This window comes from Desmodus rotundus, chromosome 1 (assembly GCF_022682495.2).
Source record: "Desmodus rotundus isolate HL8 chromosome 1, HLdesRot8A.1, whole genome shotgun sequence".
Lineage (NCBI taxonomy): Eukaryota > Metazoa > Chordata > Mammalia > Chiroptera > Phyllostomidae > Desmodus > Desmodus rotundus.
In genome coordinates, this window is record NC_071387.1 from 133,340,300 (window position 1) to 133,361,681 (window position 21,382).

Here is a 21,382-nt window from a genome sequence, read left to right on the forward strand (position 1 = left end):
CAAGTGTTAACTATTGACTTTGCTCTCTAGAGATTGCCCTTAGCCCCAATAATCATGAAGTCCACATTTATAAGAAGAATGGGAGCCAGTGGGTGAAAGCTCATGAACTTAAGGAACACAACGGACATATCACAGGTAAAAGAAGATAACTGTGAATTTAGTACAGTATTTTGAAATTTAGCACTCTTTTGTTTAAATAAAGAGCCTAATAAGTAAATCTGCCACAATATTCAAAGTTGTACAGCATTGGCTGAGTTTTCCTTAGAAAATTTGAGAAAATAGCATAAGAGTGATCTCAATTTTTAAGTGCTTATTTTAGCCCAGTTGATACACAGCACTTTATTAGTATTGTGGAAAACACTGAACCTAGTATGAGGACTGAAGAGCTTAGATTAGGAGATGGGACATGAAAGTGAAAACTGGAAAGCATGTCAGCTGTGTGAAAATGTAACCAAACTGTGTTCCCAACTGCTGCAGAAATGCAGTGTCTTCCATAAGTTTCTTCTATGTTGTTTTAGGGGCAAGGAAGATATTACAAAATACTAAAAAGGACAAAGAGTAATAATGTAACAAACACCCATTTTCTGCCACCCAGAATTAACAACAGAAAAGATAACTATCTTTTTTCCTATGCCAGGGAACTTAGGAAACAAAGATTTAATAACAAGGAATATTATTTTTAGATAATGGTAAAGTCCCATCTCGCTACCACTCCTGTTCCTGTCAGAAGGTAGTCTGTAAATCATATAAACTTCTGGCCAAGATGGAGGCATAGGTAGATAAGCTTCACTTCGTTGCACAACCAAAAGAAGGATAACAACCAATTTAAAAACAAACAAACAACCAGAACTGCCAGAAAATCAAACTCTCTGGAGGTCTGACAACCAAGGAGTTAAAGAAACATTCACCCAGACTGGTAGGAGGGGCAGAGATGGGAAGCCGGGGCAATGAGGATGCCCAACAAGGCTGTAGCTGGTAAGGCAGCGGATGGCAGACTGGAATATACCACATTAGCATGAGGATAAGCTGGGAGGAACAAGTAGGAAGTGAGACAGACTGCACAAACCAGGGTTCCAGTGCAGGAAACTAAATCCTCAAAACCTCTGGCTATAAAAAGCTGTAGGGCTTGCGGCAGTGGAAGAAACTCCCAGTCTCACAGGAGGGTCCATTGGAAGGGGCCACAGGATCCTAGAACGTACCCACCCACCTGAGAATCAGCACCTGAAAGGGCAAATCCACTTGTGGGTCACAGGGCAAGTGACTGAAAGCAGGGCAAGAGCCAAGCAAGGGGAATTGTTCCCTTTTTGACCCCTCCCCCACATATGGTGCCACGATGCAGTGAAGTGGGTTGCCCTACCCTTGTGAATACCTAAGGCTTTACCCCTTACAATGTAACAGGTGCGCTGAGACAAAGAAATATGGCCCAAATGAAAGAGCAGATCAAAACTCCAGAAAAAGAACTAAACGATGAGGAGATAGCCAGCCTATCAGATGTAGAATTCAAAACACTGGTAATCAGGATGCTCACAGAACTGATTGAGCTGGGTTGCAAAATAGACGAAGAATTACAGGCTATGCAAAATGAAATAAGGCAAGACATACAGGAAACCAACAGTGAAGGGAAGGAAACCGGGACTCAAATCAATGGTTTGGACCAGAAGGAAGAAATAAATATTCAACTGGAACAGAATGAAGAAACAAGAATTCAAAAAAATGAGGAGAGACTTAGGAACCTCTGGAACAACTTTAAACATTCTGACATCTGAATCATAGGGGTGCCAGAAGGAGAAGAGGAGGAGCAAGAAATTGAAAACTTATTTGAAAAAATAATGAAGGAAAACTTCCCCAGTCTAGTGAAGGAACTAGACATGCAAGTCCAAGAAGCTCAGAGAGTCCCAAAGAAGTTGGACCCAAGGAAGCACACACCAAAGCACATCATAATTACATTAACCAAGATAAAGAGAGAATCTTAAAAGCAGCAAGAGAAAAGGAGACAGTTATCTACAAAGGAGTTCCCATAAGACTATCAGTGATTTCTCAAAAGAAACCTTACAGGCAAGAAGGGGCTGGAAAGAAGTATTCGAAGTCATGAAAAGCAAGGACCTACAACCTAGATTACTCTATCCTGCAAAGCTATCATTTAGAATGAAAGGGCAGATAAAGACCTCCCAGATAAGGCCAAGTTAAAGGAGTTTATCATCACCAAGACTTTATTATATGAAATGTTAAAGGGACTTATCTGAGAAAAAGAAGAAGATCAAAACTATGAACAGTGAAATGACAACAATCTCAAAACTGTCAAAAACTGAACCTAAAAAAAAAAATACCTAAGTAAATAACTAGAACAGGAACAGAATCACAGAAATGGAGATCTCATGAAGGGTTATCAGTGGGGAGGGGGAGCGGAAGGATGGGGGAAAAGGTACAGGGAATAAGAAGCATAAATGGTAGGTAGAAGATAGACAGTGGGAAGTTAAGAATAGTATAGGGGGGCCCTGACTGGTGTGGCTCACTGGCCTGTGAACCAAAGGATTGCTGGTTCGATTCCCAATCAGGGCACATGCCTGGGTTGCGGGCCAACTCCCCTGTGGGGGACACTCAAGAGGCAACCACACATAGATGTTTCTTTCTCTCTCCCTTGCCTTCTCTCTAAAAATACATAAATAAAATCTTTAAAAAAAAAAAGAATAGTACAGGAAATGAAGAGGCCAAAGAACATATATGTATGACCCATGGACATGAACTAAGGGGGGGGGGTATGTTGGAGGGAGCAGGAGTGCAGGAGGGAGTGGAAGTGCTGGAGGGATCGGGGGTTAAAGGGCGGAGGGGGATAAAGGGGAGGAAAAAAATGGAACTATAGTAGCATAATCAGTAAAATATACTAAAAAAAAGGTAGCCTATAATTTAGTATGATATTGTCCCATGTTTAATAGTTTTATATACACATGTGTGTGTGTATTCATAAGCAATCTGTAGTACTATTGGCTAGTATTTTTAAATGCTACCAAAATCTCATCATATCATGTAACTCTTGCAGCTTTCTTTTACATTCCCCATTGTTCTGAGCTCTGTGTTGGTGTATCTAGATCATTTGTTCCCAGCAAAAACTTGTGACCATCCCTTTTTGCTTTTACCAGAATTTGTATGTAATGCTAGTAAGCACGCTGAGCTGACTGACTTCATATTACCAAATCAGCACCAAGGACATAATTTCTATTTTTGTTGCTATTGCTTTCCCACATCCTTATTTCTATTAGGTTTGGCCTACTTTCATTAGTCTCTTTGCCAGTGACCTTATGACCTGAAAATAATAACACTTATATTTTACATTGGGTATTTGGCATTAGGAAGTACTTTTAAGTGAGAAAGGGCTAAAATGAAAGACCAAAGAGATAGCCAAAAAAAATGAAATATTTAGTTGTGTCCTTTTTTCCCTGCTTCGTTTTTGGAATCCTTTGAACTTGGCCCTGTTTTCTGTCCAAATGCTCAAATGATATTCTTTTGGGTTGTAAAAAAATGTTGTTGGAAAAATCCTAATATAATTCTGTGGCAGGAGACCAAGGATCAAACTTATTTCCTCAGAAAGACAGTTAACTACAGAAAAAGAAAAATGATCTTCTGAAGCTTTCTAGAATAAAACACTAGTCAGTACTGCAGAGAAAAAGAGTATGGCAAACATCAAAGGGATATCAGAGTCCTAGTGTTTTTTTCCGTGAGTTTATTCTTTTGTGTTAAATGTTTAATCACTCTCTTTAAAATAAAAACAACAACACTAACCATGAACAGTTTTAAGCAGATAACAAAAATAGACAACAGTTGTAATGAGCCCCTGTATACTCATCATCCAGATTCAACAATTATTAAGTCACAGCCAATCTTGTTCTTAACTCCCTTCCTGTACTATTTTGAAGCACATCCCAGACATCCCAGTATTTCAGTTTGTATCTCTAAAAGATAAGGACGCTTCACTAATAACCAATACAATATTTTGTTTTAATTGGGATCCTAAGAAGATACACATGTGGTTGTGATTAGTTGATGTATCTAAGTCTTTTGTTTATAGGTTCCCTTTCTTTCTTTTCCTTTGCAATTTATTTGTTAATAAAATTGAAAATCAGATTGTTTGTCCTATACAGTGTTCTCCACAGCCTAGATTCCACAGATTGCAACCCCATGATGTTTTACATATTCTCTGTCCTCTGTATTTCCTATAAATTGCTAGTTGAGTTAGGTGATGGTAGGTTCTTCCATCAAAGATACACGATGTTTAGTTGTCTTTCTTTCTGTGATGTAGCAACTATTGATGATCAGTGCCCATATCCATTAATTTAATAATGTCTGCAGTGTAGTGATATTCTAAATCTATCATTTCTTTTCTATCAGCTGGAATACATTTATGAAAAATGCTATCTCATCTACTGTTTAGTTAGCCTGAGGTGTAGTTAGTATAGGAAAGACAGAATAGATGCTTGATTTCCCTCCTTTTCTTTCAAGTCTTCTAATGGCAGGAAAATAGAAAAAAAGATGCAAAGCTAAATCAGTAGGATGAAAATTTGCCTTTTACTGAATATTTTCTCTTCACATCTCTTTAACAAATGTGTATTTAAAGAGCTAAAGGCCGTTGTCATCTAAAGTATGACAATTTGAGGCTATGACTCGTTTTACTGCTTTCAAATTCAAATGAAAGATGTAGCTATAGCAGTAGACTTGGAACTATAAAACTCAGCAGAAGGCAGTTCCTTATAATTTTCTGAAATAGTAAGGGTATACTGATTTTTTAAATTAAGTGCCTCATGTTTAAATACCTCGGTAATTCTTATCAAACACATGTGTTTAATTAGAGTGGTGGTCATATGGAATAAGAGGTGAAATTTGAGATTGTCAAAATCATTACAAAATCAGTAAGCTTTCTCTTACATGGCAATATTCTGGATACTAGAGGATATATTAGGTTTCTATTGCTGTGTAACAAATACTATAGACTTAGCTGCTTAAGTCACACATTTGTCATCTCACAGTCTTTGTGGCTCAAGAGTCAGGACCTGCCCTGGCCAGTGTGGCTCAGTTGTTTGCAGCATTGTCCCATGCATCAGAAGGCTGGGGGTTCAATTCGTGGTCAGGGCACATGCCTGGGTTGTGGGTTTGTTCCCTGGTCTGGGTGTGTGCAAGAGGCAACAACGTTTCTCTAAAAAGTTACAAAAAAGAAAAAGAGTGAGGGCCTGGCTTCTCTGGGATTCTGCTTTGGGTCTCACAAGCTATAAATAAGGTGTCAGTCAGGGGTGATTTCTCATCAGAGGCTCAGTCAGGGAAGGATCCACTTCCAAGCTCCTTCAGGCTGTTGGTAGAACAATTCATTTCCTTGCAACTGTAAGATTCATGGCAGCTTGCTTCTTCAAAAGCCAGCAATGGAGAATGAGTATGAGTATCTCTAGCAAGAGGGGTGGCACGTTATGTTTTGTGGGGGTGGGGGTTTTTTTTTGGGGGGGGGCACATCCTTCTGTGATCTTATGCAGTAATCATATACATCTTATCACCTCTCCTGAATTCTGTTGGTTAAAACCAAGTTGCCGGTCCTGCCCACACCTGTGGAGAGGGGACCGCAAAGAGGCATGAACACTAGCAGGCAGTATCACAGACCACCCTACAGTCTGCCCACCACAGTTGATTCAGAGAATTGCTTCCTGTGGTCAAGAAGCTTATAATCAAGTTAGAGAAACAATACATGCATTAAAAATAATCTGGGATTTTTATCATAAAGGGATAATTTTAACCAGGGCAAAAAGATATGTGCCTGAATGTTTATTCTTATTTTATCTGTCTTAATAAGTGATTGGAAACTAGCAAAATGTTCAACTGTGGGATGTCTGGGAAATTATGATGATAACATCAATGTTCTGAAATAATGAATAATCACTACTAATTTGTAAAAAGCAAGAGAGTATGTTTGCCAAAATATTAATATTTGGGGGAAGGAGTGTATGGGACATAAAGAACAGGGCAGGGCTTTATTGATTTTCTGAATGTTCCATTGTGATGTTTATCTCATAACAATGTGTGGGTTTTGCTTTTGTAGTTAAAAATAAACTTTTAACTACATTTAGATTTTAAATCTAAAATTTTAAATCTAATAAAGAGGGCTGCAAAAGTATCCTGTAATGAATGGATTTATAATGAAAATACACATCACTTAGAGCACACTCCCTCATGTCTTTTTCCTTCCAATGGTGCAGATAACTGTGCTGGCATGTTCTGTAGATGAATGAATAAACTCTTCATACTGCTAACTCAATATGATACATGACCAGTGGAGATTTTTATTTATATTCACCTTACCTGTTTCCATATAAATGTTAAGAATGTTAATTATTTTTAGGGAGATATCTATAATAAAAATTCATTAATATTTGTATAACTTCGGTATGAAATTATATTTATAGAAAATACCTCATCAGTAGCTGTAAAGTGACTGAGTCATAGCAGCTTTTACTTTTGATATATTATAAACTGACTGATTTTGGGATCCTTCACAGAGGCATCAAGTAAGTAAAAGTCTAGTCAAAAAAGAAAAATAAACTTTACATTTAGGTATATATGTAGATCTCTTCCTAGTTTTAGATACAAAGATACTCAAGGACTCTTTCATACAACCTGTGTCATACAGAAAAGGTATTTAGGTTCGTTTAAATGACAGATACCTTCAGAAGAATATATAATGAAATACAACATATATTTGTCCCTCTAAAAACTAAAAATTATTTTTATTTATCCTGTATGATGTTTTATTTGGATGTCATATGGCAGACTTTCAGTTAATGTAACTGAATTAGGTGTGTTAATGAATAATAAAGGTACTCTCAAACAAAAGAAAAAGATCTTAGAGGAAAGATCAAGGTCTTCAGACCAGATATCTTTAGACCTGTGAATGGGTGGAAGAATATCCCTGCTTAGTTTTGCAACCTCTGCAGTTATAAAACAGTTCTGTTCTGCCTAACTGCCTGTGCATGTCAGTTTTCATTGACCCAGGCAGAGCAGATGATGCCATGTCTCACTTTCAGGTATCGACTGGGCTCCCAAGAGCGACCGCATCGTCACTTGTGGAGCAGACCGCAATGCCTATGTCTGGAGTCAAAAAGATGGTGTCTGGAAGCCAACCCTGGTGATCCTGAGAATTAATCGTGCAGCAACTTTTGTCAAGTGGTCCCCACTAGAGAACAAATTTGCTGTGGGAAGTGGAGCACGACTCATTTCAGTTTGTTACTTCGAGTCTGAAAATGACTGGTGAGCAACATCTGAGTATTTTTTATTTCTCTATGCAGTCATACATTTGGATTGCTGTGTTCTTGGTGATGTTTTGAGACCCTGGGTGAAGGGGATAACTTCAGTTTTACTTCATCTGGAGGTTTTTTTCCACTAAACTTTTCCATTCTCTCTAATTGAGCATTTTTCCTTCTTATATGCATTTTGAGTCAAATCTCCATCTTTCTCATATGGAGCTTTGGTTTCCATGGTCTGATCCCCTAAATTGTTCTATAAGCTAGTACTACTTTTCTGACTCTCTACAATCCAAATTGCTGTTTTCTTACTCTGATGTATAAACTTGAAAGATTCTCAGTATCCTAAGATATAATTTTTTTAATCTCTATTCACTTAAAATATCTAGGATTCCTACAGATAACAGTGTTCTCCTTTCTTTAAAGTTTATTTGCTAACCAAATCTGTGCCTTGGTATAATGATTTACTTGTTGAAGCCATTGAAGTAAAAATTGGCCAGGATCTTGGAAATATAATCAGCCTGTTGAACATTTTTTTATAAATTACTTGTAGCTAAGCCAGTCAAAATGCAGAGGTTTATTTTATGGCTAAGTAACTTACTTTACTCCTTCTTGCTTACTTTAATAAGAAAACAACTCTGCTCTACCTGACGTGGACTCAGAAAGGGTATTTAGCACCCCTCTGTATGGCACTGTCAGTACAAAACTGGCAGTGTGCATTTGCACTAAAAACAGCAGAGTACGCATTACTCTTTGTGTTAGTGTTACTGTTTGCTTTCTGCTGAAAAGGGGCTATCATATTACACTTTGTAACTTAGTAAAACCTTGGAAATTTTGATTAATTTGAACAGAAAGTCTGAATTTGCAGCAAGATTGAATTGTGAATTTAAGGTATGCATTTTTCTTTTAAGCATGTGTAAAATTAAGGCTAACAAAATATTGCCTGCTAAAAATCATTTAGAAAATTCACTGTAACAAATAGGCATGAAACAATTTTTCTTTCTAAGTAACCAATGTCAGCGATTGTTTACATTTTTATTCATTAAAAAGTAGTATCAAATATAGGTAAATTGAGCTTTACTGTAGTACACAGTGTTGTCATATGAACAAGCTGCAGGTGAGTTTTTCAGCTAGGGAACAATATTTTACTGGTATGATGAGACTACTTTAAAAGTACCTCTATCTGGCTGGTGTAGCTCAGTTAGTTGGAGGGTTGTCCCATAAACCAAAAGGTCCTAGGCTTGATTTTCAGTCAGGGCACATACCCAGATTGTGGGTTCCTCCATCCCTGGTTGCGGTGTGTACGAGAAGGTAGCCAGTCAATGTTTCTCTTTCTCTCTCTCTTTCTCTCTTTCTCTCCCTGCCCTCACTGCTCCCTGTCCCTCCTTCCCTCCTTCCCTACCTCTCTCCCTTCCTTCCTCCCTCTCTAAAAGCAATGAAAAAGTGGAAAGTGGGGATGACTGAGGCTGGGGGGAGTAGCGGGAGGGAAATGGAGACAACTGTACTTGAACAACAAGAAAGAAAGAACTAAAAAAAAACAAATCAAATTTTCTTATAAAAAAATAAGCGATGAAAAAAATGTCCTTGGGTGAGGATTTAAAAAATAAATAAATAAAACAAACTCTAAGTCTTTAATTTAAAGTAACTATATTATTAAATAAGTTAGAATATTGTGTGGTTTTCAGAATGAAATTTTTCAGATGGGTTCCTAAGAGAAAGATGCTGGCACTCAATCCACTGAGAAAAATAGCTTTCAAGAAAGGACATTTGGTACAATATTAAGTCTCTGCCTCCTGAACAACAGAACATGATTGATTTTTAAGCAGCAGTTTAAGGGTAGAAGTTGATTTAGTTATGCCAGAATAATGACTGGTTTTAGACATAAATAAACTCTTTAAGTGGAGCTAGAGAATTACAGGTTAATCTCCAAAAAGAGGTTCTGTTGATTTCTTGGTTGTGTTTTCTCTGTGGAAAAAGTTAAAAAGAATTTGCAGCTTCAGGAAGTTTATTGTATTTAGCATTGGAAACTTAGAAAGGAAGTTAAGCTATCTTACAATGCAAACTTAACCTAAAATGAAATAACAAATTACTGAATATGTAGAATAAAAATTCAAGTAATTTTTGCCCTGGCCAGTGTGGCTCAGTTGTTTGGAATATTGTCCTGTAAACTGAAAGGTCTCTGGTTTGATTCCCAGTCAGGGCACATGTCTGGGTTGCTGGCCAGGTCTCCAGTTGGGGGTGTGCAAGAGGCAACCAATTGTTTCTCTCCCTCTCTCTCTCCCTGCCTTCCCCACTCTTTAAAAAAAATGGTTAAAGTCTCAGGAAATCTGAAACTCCATGGAACAGTACCAGAGTTTATCCATAAATATGCTTACTAAAGAGGATCCCCTGGTAACTGGAAAAGTTCAGAACTGGTTGCCCTGAAGAGAATGTCAAGACCTAAAAGACAGGAAAATGGAAGGGACTATCTGTGATTCTTCCTGTCTTCCTCTAGAAATGCACCTTCTCTCTGGCAGGAGACCTGGTAGACACATAAGAATCATGCATTGGAGTTTTTTTGTTTTTGTTTTTGTTTTTTAATTAATTTATTTTTAGAGAGAGGGAAAGGGAGGAAGGAAGAAAGGGAGAAAAACATCAATGTGGGGTTGCCTCTTGCACACCCCCTACTGGGGGCCTGGCCCGCCACCCAGGCATGTACCCTGACTGGGAATCGAACCAGTGACACTTTGAGGCTGGCACTCAATCCACTGAGCCACACTAGCCAGGGTGCATTGGTGTTTTGTAGGTCATTTGGGGATTGTTTGATTTGTGGATAAACTAAAATGGATTTTCTCCTTTTGTAGGTGGGTAAGCAAGCACATTAAAAAGCCGATTCGCTCCACAGTCCTCAGCTTGGATTGGCATCCCAACAATGTTTTGCTGGCAGCAGGATCATGTGATTTCAAATGCAGGTGGGAACATGAGAATTGGCAGACACACTTAAGCTGTTCATTGTTCATCTTTGAACAAATATTTTTAAGGTCCCTTTTTGCAAGGTACTCTGCCAAGCACCATAAGGGACTCAGAGATATGAAAAGAGCTTGTAATCTAGAAGAGGAACTTAAAGCAAGTGCATAAATCACTGACGTAGAAATAAGTAGACTTGGAAGTTTGGTAGAAGGGAGATGCAAGGGTGGGGACAGGGAAGTTTTCCTTAGGCAAAACATCCATGGTTTGGAGCAGGGGCAGTGTTTTCCTCCTCTCCCCCTCCCTCAACTGCAATGTTATTTCTCATTTTATAACCCAGGCAGCAGACTCCGCAAATGCCAGTATGAAAGTAAGATTAATAAAACATAGCTGAACAGTATACTGCTGAGCTGTTACTGTGCCATTCATTTTCAGTTAAAGCTTTTTGTCAGTAGCATGAGGCTAAAAGAAACACAGCCACTTGGCAAAGAGCTTTAAGGTTCATACAAGTAATTGCTTTTTTTAAAGTTATTCTTCATCAGCAAGGCTTTTTTTTTTTTTTTCCTTTAGCCAAAAGGAAAGCAAATAAGTGTTGCTTCATGTTGACTCTGTGGTGGGTTGGGAGATGGGATGCATCTTTCTTTAGTAGGCTATATGGAGAATATCCAGAAAACCTAGCTAGTGATTTATATCCATGAATACTCAAGAATTTTTTGTTTTGGGTTGTTTTGGTTTTTAATGTATGTGGCAGTTTGTGGGAAGGGGATTCAGTAGTGTCAAAGCACTTTTTGCAAAAATATTGGTTATTCTACCATAGAACCAGTGTAACAGAAAAGATACATAGATATTCTCTAGAGTTTTTGATATTTAAAAGTTTTGTTTTTGTGATGTTACCCCAAATCATTCTAGCTCCCTTAGAAGATGGAGCTAAGTGTTAATGATCCATACCACCGGGGTCATTTTGCTGTGTCTAAAAATCTGGTTGTGAAAATAGGTTACAATTCCTTTGTTAATAATAATTTCCAGAAATAAACTTTGCTTTGACTCGTGCTCCTTGGGGAATGGGTCTGTTCAGTTCACACTCTCAAGTTTGCAGCTGAGAACCACCTGTTCTTTCCTGGACTCAGATGACTAAGGTAGTAGCCGCTGTGATGCTGACTTAAAGCACAGTGATTCTAAAATGGTCACATCATCGAACTTACAGATAGCTCATTGCGCCCTTCTCCTCTCTCATGCCCCGACTCTTCCAGAACTGCTGCTGCCATTGTCATTTTGGGGGGAAATATTCTGGATCATTTAGGGAGTCTTTAGGTTCAGAAATTTTTGAAGAGAAGCTTTACAAAGTAGATAGAGCAAATGGGATTAAAAGGATAGATTCCTAGCTGTTCTTTATCCCTTTTGCTTCCTACCTCAAGGAATTAAAGAAAGACTGATAAGCAGGCTGTAAAGGAACCAATTCATCCCAGACTGTACCTGCCACAAAGGCTGGGCAGTAGGCCTCAGAGCCAAGTGAACACAACCCTCTGCCTGACAGCACTAGGGAAAGCCTGCTTGCTCTTCCCACAGCCTCCCTTGGCTTTCTCTTTGGATGTCCCTTTAAGTGGGTTTATACCATTGGTTTATTGCAGAGCGGCAAATAGTTTCCTTTCACCTACCATTTGACTGTGTGGGCGTCCTGGACTAGTGTCTAGAATGATGGTGAAGTAAAGAGACAGGAAAGAATGCTGTGCTCATTTAGCCAGATCTCCCAGGGGCAAGGGAGAGCGGGACAGCACAGTCCTCCCCCAGAATATACACTCCTGGAGGAAAGGGCTTTTTGTATTCATTACTTCTGTGACACATCATAAGCACTCTGTGAATATACATTGATCGAGTATGGATTTACCAAACTTGGATTGGCCTGTAGGCAACCTGGAACCATTCTGTGTCATAAGAGGTTTGTGTACCTGAACTTGTCCGTCATATTTTGCTCTTTGTATTCTGGGACAACTTATGGCAGTTGCCTGTGGCCTATTTCAATATACATATATTTTCATTTACTTTTTCATTCTCTCCCTGCCCCTTAAACTGCAGAGTGTTTTCTGCATACATTAAAGAAGTGGATGAAAAGCCAGCCAGTACGCCCTGGGGCAGCAAAATGCCTTTTGGTCAGCTGATGTCAGAGTTTGGTGGCAGTGGCACTGGTGGCTGGGTGCATGGCGTCAGCTTCTCTGCCAGTGGGAGCCGCCTGGCCTGGGTCAGCCACGACAGCACCGTGTCTGTTGCTGATGCCTCAAAAAGTGTGCAGTGAGTATTTGCTTTTTGTTTTGAGTTAGGAAGTGGAATAGAATCTCTCATCAGCTGGGCTAAGGCTGCCCTTCCCTGGGGACTTGCACAGGGACAAGCATAAAAATCTGAGAACTGCAAGGCAGCCTTTAAAGTCACAGACACATAGTTAGATTGTCCATTTGGGGCAATTTTAAAGAGTTAGGTCTCACTTCCAGAAACAAATTCTTAATGGAAATGCCAATAGTGATTCCTTAAATAGATTATGTGTTCTTGCTCCGTGTAGTCAGTGAATAATCATTAATTTGGGACTTTATTCAGTAATACTAAAACCTTGAAGCCAGTTCCTCTGATAACAGGCTAGAAGAACTGGGATTGTGATGATTCATTTGTGCCTGCTCAGCCTTAAGGAGAGCATTAGACATCTTGTTAGACATCAGAATTCATATTTGTTCACCATATGTTGGAGGAAGAATCTTCTTTCATTGTGCATCCTTTTCCATTTATAGCCAAAGGTAGCCTACTTTTAAAGGTCTCCTGACTTTCCCTGGTTAGGTGGCTCAATTGGTTGGAATGTTATCCCATACCCCCAAAGGTCGCAGGTTTAATCAGGACACATACCTAGGTTGCTCTGTCGAGGCACATAGGGGAGGCAACCGACTGGTGTTTCCCTCTGACATTGATGTTTCTCTCTCTCTCTCCCCCTTCCTCACTTTCTAAAATTAATAAATATATCCTCAGTTGAGGATTTAAAAAAAAAAGGTTTCCTGACTTAACCTGTATACTGAAAACCAGTCACATCAGGTGACTTTGGCTCCCTCTACTGTCCAGTGATGACAAAGTGACACGTCAGAGAGAATATATTTTCATAACGAATTGAATAGTATTTTTAAATTTTATGTTTCTTTAAAACACTCCCTCATTATAAATGTCAGTCTTCTAGAAGATTTCTATACACATAGAGATACTTATACAACTTTTGATTTTTAACACAAATGGAACTATGCTATACATTCTGTACAGTAATTTGCCTTTTGTCATTCAATAATGTTTTCATGTTGTAGTTATTTAATTCATGTATAATTTATTATAATGCCTAATAAGCTCTTAGCATGTGCTTATTATAAGCCCCTGTCTACCCTTGTATTGATTTATATTTGGCTTTTATGGTCCTGCAAGTCAGATTAAGTCTTCCATTCTTCCCTTTCTCAAATGTAAATATTCCGTATAGTAAAAGCCAGGTATTCCACAGTGAAGCCTTAAGACAAAGTGTTAAGACTTTAATCCAATATCAGTGGTATATGAGGTGGGAAGGTTGTCTCTTGAGACATAGTTTTCAAAATGCATCATCTTTTACATGAAGTAATATGATCCTAATTCATCAACCAGTGTGTTTTCCTGCCATATCTGTGTAACCTTTTGGGTAGGTACTGGAGCAGATTACTAAATTATATACTTAGTACATTTATTAAGCCTGCATGTGTATCCATACACACACCTCTTGTGTGTGAGTTCCTGGCTGGCTAAGACTTTGTCTTGTTCATCAGTAGCCCTAGCTCTTAACCCAGTACCTGGTGGAGGAAAGAGAATAGGCATTCCTAACCATTTGTGGTCCCAGCCCTCTCGGAACCCATGGCAAGCACAAACGAGGATAAAATAGCAGAATAAGGCATTCAGTCATGAGTGACAATAAGAACTCTAGGAGGTCAGATAAAGGAGAAGCCATTTTAGGCTACTGTGGCCCAGGAAAGCTTCATGGAGGTGATCAAATTAGAGCTGAGCCTCAGAGACTGGGGTGGGCTTTGGATAAGCAAGAGGAGCAGAGACAGCATGTGGTAAAGGGGTGTGGGAGCAAAGGCAGAGATGGGATAGAGCAAGGGCCTACTGGGGACCAAGGTGTAAACCATTTTGTTGTGACTGGGGGGCATTAGAGAGAGGAGTGGAGTGGAAGGCCTCAGTTCCTGCAGGTTACCTCAGGGCCATCTCATGCCTGAGATTCCTGAAAGACTAGGACATGGGACTCCTTTTAAACATAAGTAGTCGTTTATACTGCAATGTCCTTGTGAGAATGGGTCCTTTGTCATCTTCTGTACCTATAAAGAAACTGAATGGTTTGTTCTTTCTCCATTTAACAAGTGTTCTTGTGTTCAGGGTCTCAACTCTGAAAACAGAGTTCCTGCCCCTCCTGAGTGTGTCGTTCGTCTCAGAGAATAGCGTTGTAGCTGCGGTAAGTGTTTCTCTTCATCTTTCCTTGTAATACACTGTATATAATTGTCCAGAACAGGAGCAATGTGTTCTCTAGCACTAGCGCGAAGTGGAATAGCCTCTTAGAAGAAATAGAGCTAGCCTTTAGGAGTAAGAGATAGCTGTGGTTGTGAACGTTCTGCTGAGGGGTTGGTAGGTAGGCAGTGTACTCTCCAGGGACTGACTAATATCTTGTTTCAGGGCCATGACTGCTGCCCAATGCTCTTTAACTATGATGACCGTGGCTGCTTGACTTTCGTCTCCAAGCTAGATATTCCAAAACAGAGCATCCAGCGCAACATGTCTGCCATGGAGCGCTTCCGCAACATGGACAAGAGGGCCACAACTGAGGACCGCAATACAGCCTTGGAGACGCTGCACCAGAATAGCATCACGTAGGTGCCACCCAGCCACCTGGGGCCCTATGGGCTGGGATCTGATTTCCTGGATGTCACTTGTAGTCAGGACCCTGGCCATCTGGAAAGAAGTGTTTAGGTGACCAAGATGCCCTTCTTTCCCTCTGTTTCTTGATTGGGTCTCTATGAAAGTTCTGTATACTGCATGCCCAGACATCCCTTCAGGAATGAGAGCAAGAAGTTTGTAGCTTCCCAACTTTATGCTCTTATTTTCAGCTCATGATAGGGAGTGAACTACATCCACCTAGTCAGTCTGTCCTTCAAGATGCAGACAGTACAAGGCATCCCACGAGAGGAGTGTGAGCTGGTGTGGACTGTCAGTGCAATCTCTTCCCAGAGCTTGCTTTCTCAGAAACTCGATTGAGAATAAAAGGAATCTAATGAACAAAATAGAAACAGACTCATAGATACAAAGAACAGACTGACAGCTGTCAGAAGGGAGGGGTGTTGAGGGGCTGGGTGAAAAAGGCGAAGGGATTAAGCCACAAAAAAAAATGTCATAGACACAGACAGCAGCATGGTGACTGCCAGAGGGAAAGCGGGGTGGGAGGAGGTAGAAGAGGGTACAGAGGGGGATATACAGTGAAGGAAGGAAACTTGTCTTTGGACGGTGAACACACAATACAATATACAGATGATATATTATAGAATTGTACACTTGAAACCTATATAATTTTATTAACCAATGTCACCCCAATAAATTCAGCAAAAAAAATGTTCAAAAAGAGAGAATGAAAGAAGACCTTTCCAAATATCACATTCCTCTGGTAGTGAAAATAACAGGAAGGTTAGTTACATCCTGTTTGAAAAGGTAATTCTAGCTACCATTTCAACCATGAATTTCAAGTAATATATACAAGTAAGAAGATTTTTTAATTGGAGAAACAGAATTCCTTAGCATCATTATGACAAGCTGAAGAATTTCTTATTTTTCATTAGGGACATGTGGTTATGTAAGACAATAGAACTGTGTTTAGTCCAAAAAGCTTAATTTTTTTTAAACCTAGTCAGGAAATGCAATATATTCTTTTTTAAAAAATGATTTTATTTATGTATTTTTTTAAAGAGAGGGGAAGGGAGGGAGAGAGAGAGAGAAACATCAGTATATAATTGGTTGTCTCTCGAATACCCCCAACTGGGGACCTGGCCCACAACCCAGGCATGTGCCCCGACTGGGAATTGAACCAATAACCTTTTGGTTCACAGGTCAGCACTCAACCCACTAAGCCAGCCAGGGCAATATATTCTTGGTATTTTAAGTTACTGTGTTCAGAGTTGGGTACCATAGGATATTCTCTTTTTAACTAGACCTTTTATATTGAGAGACTTTTAATATGATGGTGGCGTGAAGAATAATGGAAACCTCTAGACTTTCTCTTTGAGAGAATTATCAGTTCAGGTCGTGCTTTTCATCATGTTCAGTGGAAGGGACCACTGGACCTAAAGTAGGCTGAAAATGTCTGTGCCCTACTGAAAGGAAGTAACTTGGAGAAATAGCAAAACTTTCATCACAGTTTCGAGCTTCTCTGTCTTGAATGACTTTCAAAGTTCTTTCTTGTGAATTTTTCTTAAGCTCCTCTGCAGACTGAGTATCAGAAAGGAAACAGCTCTCATTGCCTCTCTGATACTTTTAGGTTAAAAATAAAATGATATACCCTTGCAGATTGACATGTTTACTTTTATTTGCAGATACTAAGTCCTCTTTGCCCCAGAACAGGTTAGCAACATTCTTCTGTAAGGAACCAGATAGTAAATACTTTAGGCTTTTTGGCGCTATACAGTCTCCATCATAACTACTCAACTCTTCCGGTGTAGTACAAAAGCTGCTATGGACAATGTGTAAATAAATGAGCGTGGCTGTATTTCAGTAAAATGCTCTGGACCTGAAATTTGAATTTCACATAATTTTCACATGTCATGAAATAATAGTGGTTTTTTTCCAGTAATTTAAAATTGTAAAATCCATTCTTACCTCACAGGCTGTACAGAAACAGATGGTATGTGCCATTGCCATCCCTTCTTAGAGGGAATGTTCTAGGCATTTAAGAGGAGGGAAAAAAATATTGTCTAAGCTACAGAATTGATTTTCTTGGAAGTTTTTCAGATAACTAAGCTGAGACAAGTTGTTTCATTTATTTGTTCCTCTGCTTTGCCTGACTGTTGCTGACATTTATAATGATTAATTTCAAATGCAAGGAGAGCTGTTGGCTTATGTGCCCTGATTGTTGGAGAGTGATTTGGGAGTTTTTGTTTGACACCAGTTGGATTTTGGTTGTAATTCATCCTGCCTCTACAATTTTTTAAATCAGTTTCCATTTCAGTCATGGCTGCGGTCCTGCCCTCACCCTGCTCCTGGGCAGTTTGCACACTCTGGATTGTCTTTCCTCCACGTCACTAATTAATGCAGGTCCCTAACTGCACCCTCATTTCAGTCTTTTCTGGGCACCGGGTAATAAAATGCACTTGTGTGTTTCCTCTTTTTTTTCCCATTGGTTGTCAAGTGATCTTTAAATATTTTCCTTTGTTGTTCTTAACTAGCTGGGCACTCCTCTGCACCATGTTGACATCATCTGTGATGTCATGAGGGTAGCAGCCGTCAGTGTTGCAGCCTGCAGACTGGGCCATCCCCAGCATCTCTCTAATAGTTCCACAGAGTTCTCTGGCTAAAGATCGGTGCCATGTCTGTCAGGCAGTGTTGACGATCTCATCAGGAGTGATACTTCTATTGTGCTTAATGGGTTTTTCTGCCTCTTTCTGTCTCGTGGTGGTTCTTTGAAGGCCTCGATGATCAGGGCACAGTCAGAAGGCACCATCTCAATCTGGACCTGTCTGTTCCGAATGGTCAGTTTCACTGTAATCTTCAGACCCTTCTAATCACTGGTTGCTTTGATGATGTCATCACCAGCCTTTTTTGGAGACAGGCCCAGTGGGGTGATCTTGGGGCCAGGACAGATGTAGCAGTGACTTCCCCACCTCATGTATACAACTTTGATTTCATTGGGATCAAACTTCAGTGGCACAGGGGAGGCACGCACCTACGCCTCTTCTGAGTCAAAAGCCATATACATATTTTCTGAGTCAGATGGCTGCAGCCTAATATTAATAGAAACTTGGTATTCAGGAGTTAATAGACAGTTTCCTTAAAATGCCCTTACACTATTAGGAAGGTTGGGGCTCAGTTCTACCACATACCTTACAATCTGTTGTTTTTGCCTTTTTTCAGTCAAGTATCTATTTATGAGGTGGACAAGCAAGATTGTCGCAAGTTTTGCACTACTGGCATTGATGGAGCCATGACTATTTGGGATTTCAAGGTATTTTCTGCCTTTTATAACAAATCTTATTTGTGTTAAAACTCTTCCTGTGAGAAAAATGTTTTTCATTTCTTGAAACAAAATATCAAAGCCAATGCAAATCATAAATGTAGGACATTAGACTGTAGTTGTCTTTAAAAACCTAAAAGTCATTAGCAGGAGGAAACCACACTTTTCCAATGAGATAGATACTCCTTCCTAGATGGCCGTCTACTCATGGAGGAAATGTTGCGTGTTGTTTCTGTAGCAGGCCCAGTGTTGGACACCAGTCTGAGTTTCACTATATAGATGTATTTTCATGGTTTACACTAATTAATCTAATAAACATTCACCCAGTGCCCTCTGTGTGTGAGGCATGGTGCTAGGCACTGAGGATATTGAGATGAAGGAGTCCCTGAGGGGCTTGTCTGGTAGGAGAGAGAGGAAGGTGAGGGGATTGGGTGGAGCTCCGGCAGAGAATCCAGTGCCTCTCTTTTTACACTGAGGAATTTAGGAGGATGCATGGGCTGCCAGTGCTGCGGGGAAAAGCTGCCTCTCTAGATGCAGTGGGATTTCAGGACACATGGTTGGGGACAAAGAGGGTGCACAAGCATTCTAAGCTGCAAGAGCAGCCAGTGCGGATCAGACCCAGAGCTCAGAGTGTGCACACTGCATTCAAGGCACTGCCAGGGGTTTGGACTGTGGTGTGAGTCCTACAGAAGCAGAAGGTGGAACTAGAAAAAAAGAGCTGTGGCACAGTCAGGGAGAGGAAGCTGGGCTTTGTCTGCAGACAGCTAGCAGCTGTTCCGGAGTCAAAGTAAAAGCACCTGGCTGTAAGGCATGAGTGGCCTAGGCAACTGAGGGCTCCAGGCAGAGGCTGTTGAGGCCAGCGAACCAGTGATGAGGATATGAACTGCAGCTGTGGTAGGGGTTGTGGCCAGGAAGCTCTGGACTGGAGAGAGATTTAGGAGGCCTGATAGAAGGGGGTAGTAATAAATCCAGGAGGACTCTACACTGCAGCTCTACAGAATTTTGCTGTTGTGCATTTTCCATGATGTTTATTTTTTCCCCCTCCTTGGGTCAAATACATAGTATGGAAAAGCTTCCAGAATATTCTGGAGAAACAAACTGCCTTTCTCTAAAAGTCTCTACACCCACTTTTCACCTTCATACCAACTTTAAGCTCTAGGCATGTGTAGTTCCCACCACCTGGGTGGTTACAGCTCTGCCCTTTATTCTTTGATCCTTCAGGCCATTCCTTTTCTCTCTTGATGCACTTGTGTAAGCTAGCAAGTCGCAGTGCAGTTTTCTCTTCAATCCGTCCTCCTTTGAGCACCTGCTGTGTTGTGCAGCCAGCTGGCTACTGTGTGGCCTACAGAAACATAGAAGTGCCTGCCATTAGGGCATATATAGAGAGAGTGTGGTGAAGAGGCAAGGGATGTGTGCACAGATGGCCCTGATCATTAAGGGCCAATGACATACATAAGGAGATGTGTGTCCCAGGAACACAGAGGAATGTGCCCAGAGCCTGTGGGGTGGGGGGGTGGGGACAGGAAATGCATGGCCTGGAACAGCCAGCAGTCCTAGAGAATCTCTGCTGGACAGAGTCCTGGGAGAGCGGGTCTCAGATTTGGAGCCAGAGGTGGGGGGGTGGGATCAAGGAGCCTGCACCTCAGCCAAGGAGGGGTGGGGGAGTGGTATGGCACTGTGGGGAAAATGCCAGGATGGACAACCCTCAGTAACCATTAGTGTTCTTCCTGCCATTTTCAAGACCTTAGAGTCTTCCATCCAGGGCCTTCGGATAATGTGAAGCTGAGGGAGCCTCCCAAATTCAGCGTGACAAACTGACAAACTGCCCATGGCAGCTCCGCCATTTGCATGATGGTGAGGAGAGCCAGCCACAAGGAAACACTGAAGACGCATATCTCGCAAATGTTGTTTGTGTGGTTTTGTTTGAATATAATTGGTGAAAGTGTTGGTTTTTTTAAAAGCAGTGACTGGGTTTTGTTTGTTTTTTGGGTTTTTGTCTGTTTATTTTTTGGGGTTTTGTTTTTGCTATTTCATTCCATTTTTGACCAAAGTTTCTCTTTTAGTAGTTTATTATGGAAAATTGTCACACTAACTTAAAAGGTGGAGAGATATGTAAATTGCTAAAAAAAATGAAATAAAAATACTGAATGTGTTTTTGGTTTTGTTTCCTTATAATATTTCTGTTTTTAGTAGAAAAACTGGGCCAGCTCTTCTTTAGACTAGTTTTTTAGATAAAGTCTTAGATTATTAGTTTCTTAAATTGAATACAAGTGTTTTTTCTTCAACCAAAAGAACAATTTATTGAATGCTATCTTTTGGCATTGCAGTACTTTTGCAAAGTAGATGTATTGTTCCCACATTGCACACGAGGCAACAGAGATACCCACTGCCATTAATCAGCCAAGCCCAAATGGGAGCCCACTCTGAGACCCCGTGGTCTGGGCCCTGGGCCCACAGCAGGGGCAACCACAGAAATAGGCACGTCTAGGCACATACTGTGCGGTGAGAAGAGGAAAGGAACACATTATCATCTTGGTTTAGTGATTACTGTGCCCAGGCTAAGTTATTTTCATCATAATTAAACATGGAGTTTGACATTCCAAGGCAGAGACTCTTGAGAGATGCAAATATAAATGAATAACAAAGTAAAGAAATACAGAGTGGCCTCGAGCATGGCCATATTCTTGACCTCACTTGGCCCAGGAGAAGTAGGGCAGTGAATGAAACCCAAGTCTAGCTTTAGGACACTGGTAACAGTGCTTCTCAGAGGACGTCATGGTATTCTCTGAAGAGTTTTGCTGCCCTTTCGGTGACTCGTGGACACATTACTCCTCTCCAGGAGAGAATCCGGCTCCTGAGGTGCCAGCTTGGTGGTCCTGCCTCTCCCTGTTTGCTGTTGTGTTCTCTCTGGACCTGA

The 21,382-nt window shown here is 40.4% G+C and overlaps 1 protein-coding gene across 1 annotated transcript in view; it reads left to right on the forward strand.

Moving 5' to 3' along the window:
• ARPC1A (actin related protein 2/3 complex subunit 1A) overlaps positions 1 to 20,618 on the forward strand; it is a 29,337-nt gene extending 8,719 nt beyond the window's left edge. Inside the window, exons 3-10 of the mRNA XM_024571512.3 lie at positions 31 to 135; positions 7,056 to 7,278; positions 10,115 to 10,222; positions 12,291 to 12,503; positions 14,634 to 14,709; positions 14,928 to 15,121; positions 18,366 to 18,456; positions 20,207 to 20,618. Of these exons, the coding sequence (XP_024427280.1) occupies positions 31 to 135; positions 7,056 to 7,278; positions 10,115 to 10,222; positions 12,291 to 12,503; positions 14,634 to 14,709; positions 14,928 to 15,121; positions 18,366 to 18,456; positions 20,207 to 20,245 (1,049 nt within the window). The 3' untranslated portion in view covers positions 20,246 to 20,618. The remainder of the gene's footprint in view (positions 1 to 30; positions 136 to 7,055; positions 7,279 to 10,114; positions 10,223 to 12,290; positions 12,504 to 14,633; positions 14,710 to 14,927; positions 15,122 to 18,365; positions 18,457 to 20,206) is intronic.
• Positions 20,619 to 21,382: the final 764 nt, after the last annotated feature.